This window comes from Salvelinus fontinalis, chromosome 27 (assembly GCF_029448725.1).
Source record: "Salvelinus fontinalis isolate EN_2023a chromosome 27, ASM2944872v1, whole genome shotgun sequence".
NCBI classification, from domain to species: domain Eukaryota; kingdom Metazoa; phylum Chordata; class Actinopteri; order Salmoniformes; family Salmonidae; genus Salvelinus; species Salvelinus fontinalis.
In genome coordinates, this window is record NC_074691.1 from 42,483,407 (window position 1) to 42,485,542 (window position 2,136).

A 2,136-nucleotide genomic window follows, 5' to 3' on the forward strand; every position below is an offset into this window, starting at 1 on the left:
ACACACCCACCCCAGGGCAGTTTGTACACACACACCCACCCCAGGGTAGTTAGTACACACACACCCACCCCAGGGTAGTTAGTACACACACCCACCCACCCCAGGGCAGTTAGTACACAAACACCCACCCCAGGGTAGTTAGTACACACACCCACCCACCCCAGGGCAGTTTGTACATACACCCATACTGATATGGACTGTGGACCTCCCTATCCGCCCCTCACATCCTTTTCTACGGAGACCTAGATTGGGTCATGTCCTGACTTTAATGTTCACTTTCAGAGGACAACTATCGATATATATATCCAGCCCTGTGTGTCTGTGTCTGTCTGAATGTGTATGTGTGTGTGTGTGTGTGTGTGTCTGTCTGAATGCGTGTGTGTGTGAATAAGCGAGAGAGAGAAAGTGTGTGTGTCTGTCTGAATGAGTGTGTCTGTCTGAATGAGTGTGTGTGTGTGAATAAGCGAGAGTGTGTGTGTGAATAAGCGAGAGTGTGTGTGTGAATAAGCGAGAGTGTGTGTACGCTCCTCCTCTTACAGCCTGTGGTCCAGAGGACTGGTTACTGAGGCTCTGTGTTTCCCCCAGGGGTGTGTAAACAACTTCCCTTAAATAAATATCAGAAATGGACTCAATTGAAATCAGGACATTTTGTTTTTGTTCGTAGTTTGAGTTTTCAACATCAGTCGTTCCAAAACCCCCGTCCCCCAGAGTATGTACAGTAGTATAACATAGAAATGTCCGTTTATAGATCTGTAATACTTCGTTGAAAGCAAGTCTGATATGTGGTAGAAACGTACAGAATCCTATTTCTATGCTTCCCGTACTTAAGTTTCATTTTTGTTTTGTTTAATTACTTTTGGTTTTAAACACCTAAATATTTAATATTTTCGGTCATTGAGTAGATATTTCGCAGCGGTTTTAGACGGTACAATTACTCTACACTATAGATTGCTTGTTTTGAAATTAGGGGGACGTGATATACCGGACGACCGGGGGGACGCGGTGGACCGGGCGCCGTGGGGACGCGGTGGACCGGGCGCCGGGGGGACGAGGTGGACCGGGCGCCGGGGGGGCGAGGTGGACCGGGCGCCGGGGGGACGAGGTGGACCGGGCGCCGGGGGGACGAGGTGGACCGGGCGCCGGGGGGACGAGGTGGACCGGGCGCCGGGGGGACGAGGTGGACCGGGCGCCGGGGGGACGAGGTGGACCGGGCGCCGGGGGGACGAGGTGGACCGGGCGCCGGGGGGACGAGGTGGACCGGGCGCCGGGGGGACGAGGTGGACCGGGCGCCGGGGGGACGAGGTGGACCGGGCGCCGGGGGGACGAGGTGGACCGGGCGCCGGGGGGACGAGGTGGACCGGGCGCCGGGGGGACGAGGTGGACCGGGCGCCGGGGGGACGAGGTGGACCGGGCGCCGGGGGGACGAGGTGGACCGGGCGCCGGGGGGACGAGGTGGACCGGGCGCCGGGGGGACGAGGTGGACCGGGCGCCGGGGGGACGAGGTGGACCGGGCGCCGGGGGGACGAGGTGGACCGGGCGCCGGGGGGACGAGGTGGACCGGGCGCCGGGGGGACGAGGTGGACCGGGCGCCGGGGGGACGCGGTGGACCGGGCGCCGGGGGGACGCGGTGGACCGGGCGCCGGGGGGACGCGGTGGACCGGGCGCCGGGGGGACGCGGTGGGCCGTGGGGACGCGGTGGACCGGGCGCCGTGGTGGACCGGGGGGGACGAGGTGGACCGGGGGGGACGAGGTGGACCGGGGGGGACGAGGTGGACCGGGGGGGACGAGGTGGACCGGGGGGGACGAGGTGGACCGGGCGAGATAGTACTAGGGAATTTAAAAATACTATTTCTATATCTCCAATGACTGACAGGCTGCTCTTATAATACACCACAGGGTGGCGCTGTTGATTTAGGATTGGGGGAAGGGGCTCCTAGATGCAGATTAAGGTTAGGATTGGGGGGAGGGGCTCCTAGATGCAGATTAAGGTCAGGATTGGGGGAAGGGGCTCCTAGATGCAGATTAAGGTTAGGATTGGGTAAGGGGCTCCTAGATGCTGATTAAGGTTAGGATTGGGGGGAGGGGCTCCTAGATGCAGATTAAAGTTAGGATTGGGGAAGGGGCTCCTAGATGCAG

General features: G+C 60.2%; 2 protein-coding genes across 3 annotated transcripts in view; both read left to right on the forward strand.

The window, feature by feature from the left end:
• The window catches only part of sec63 (SEC63 homolog, protein translocation regulator), a 51,019-nt gene extending 50,387 nt beyond the window's left edge, over positions 1-632 (forward strand). For both annotated transcript variants that reach the window (XM_055885803.1, XM_055885806.1), the window contains exon 20: positions 1-632. This exon is cut by the window's left edge and continues 754 nt beyond it. The gene's annotated coding sequence lies outside the window, so the exon portion shown is untranslated.
• A 179-nt stretch (positions 633-811) lies between these two features.
• Positions 812-1,825, forward strand: LOC129825691 (PE-PGRS family protein PE_PGRS26-like). Its single transcript, XM_055885876.1, has 2 exons — positions 812-820; positions 968-1,825. The coding sequence occupies exons 1-2, from the start codon at positions 812-814 to the stop codon at positions 1,823-1,825; spliced, it is 867 nt and encodes a 288-aa protein (XP_055741851.1).
• The last annotated feature ends 311 nt before the right edge of the window (positions 1,826-2,136 follow it).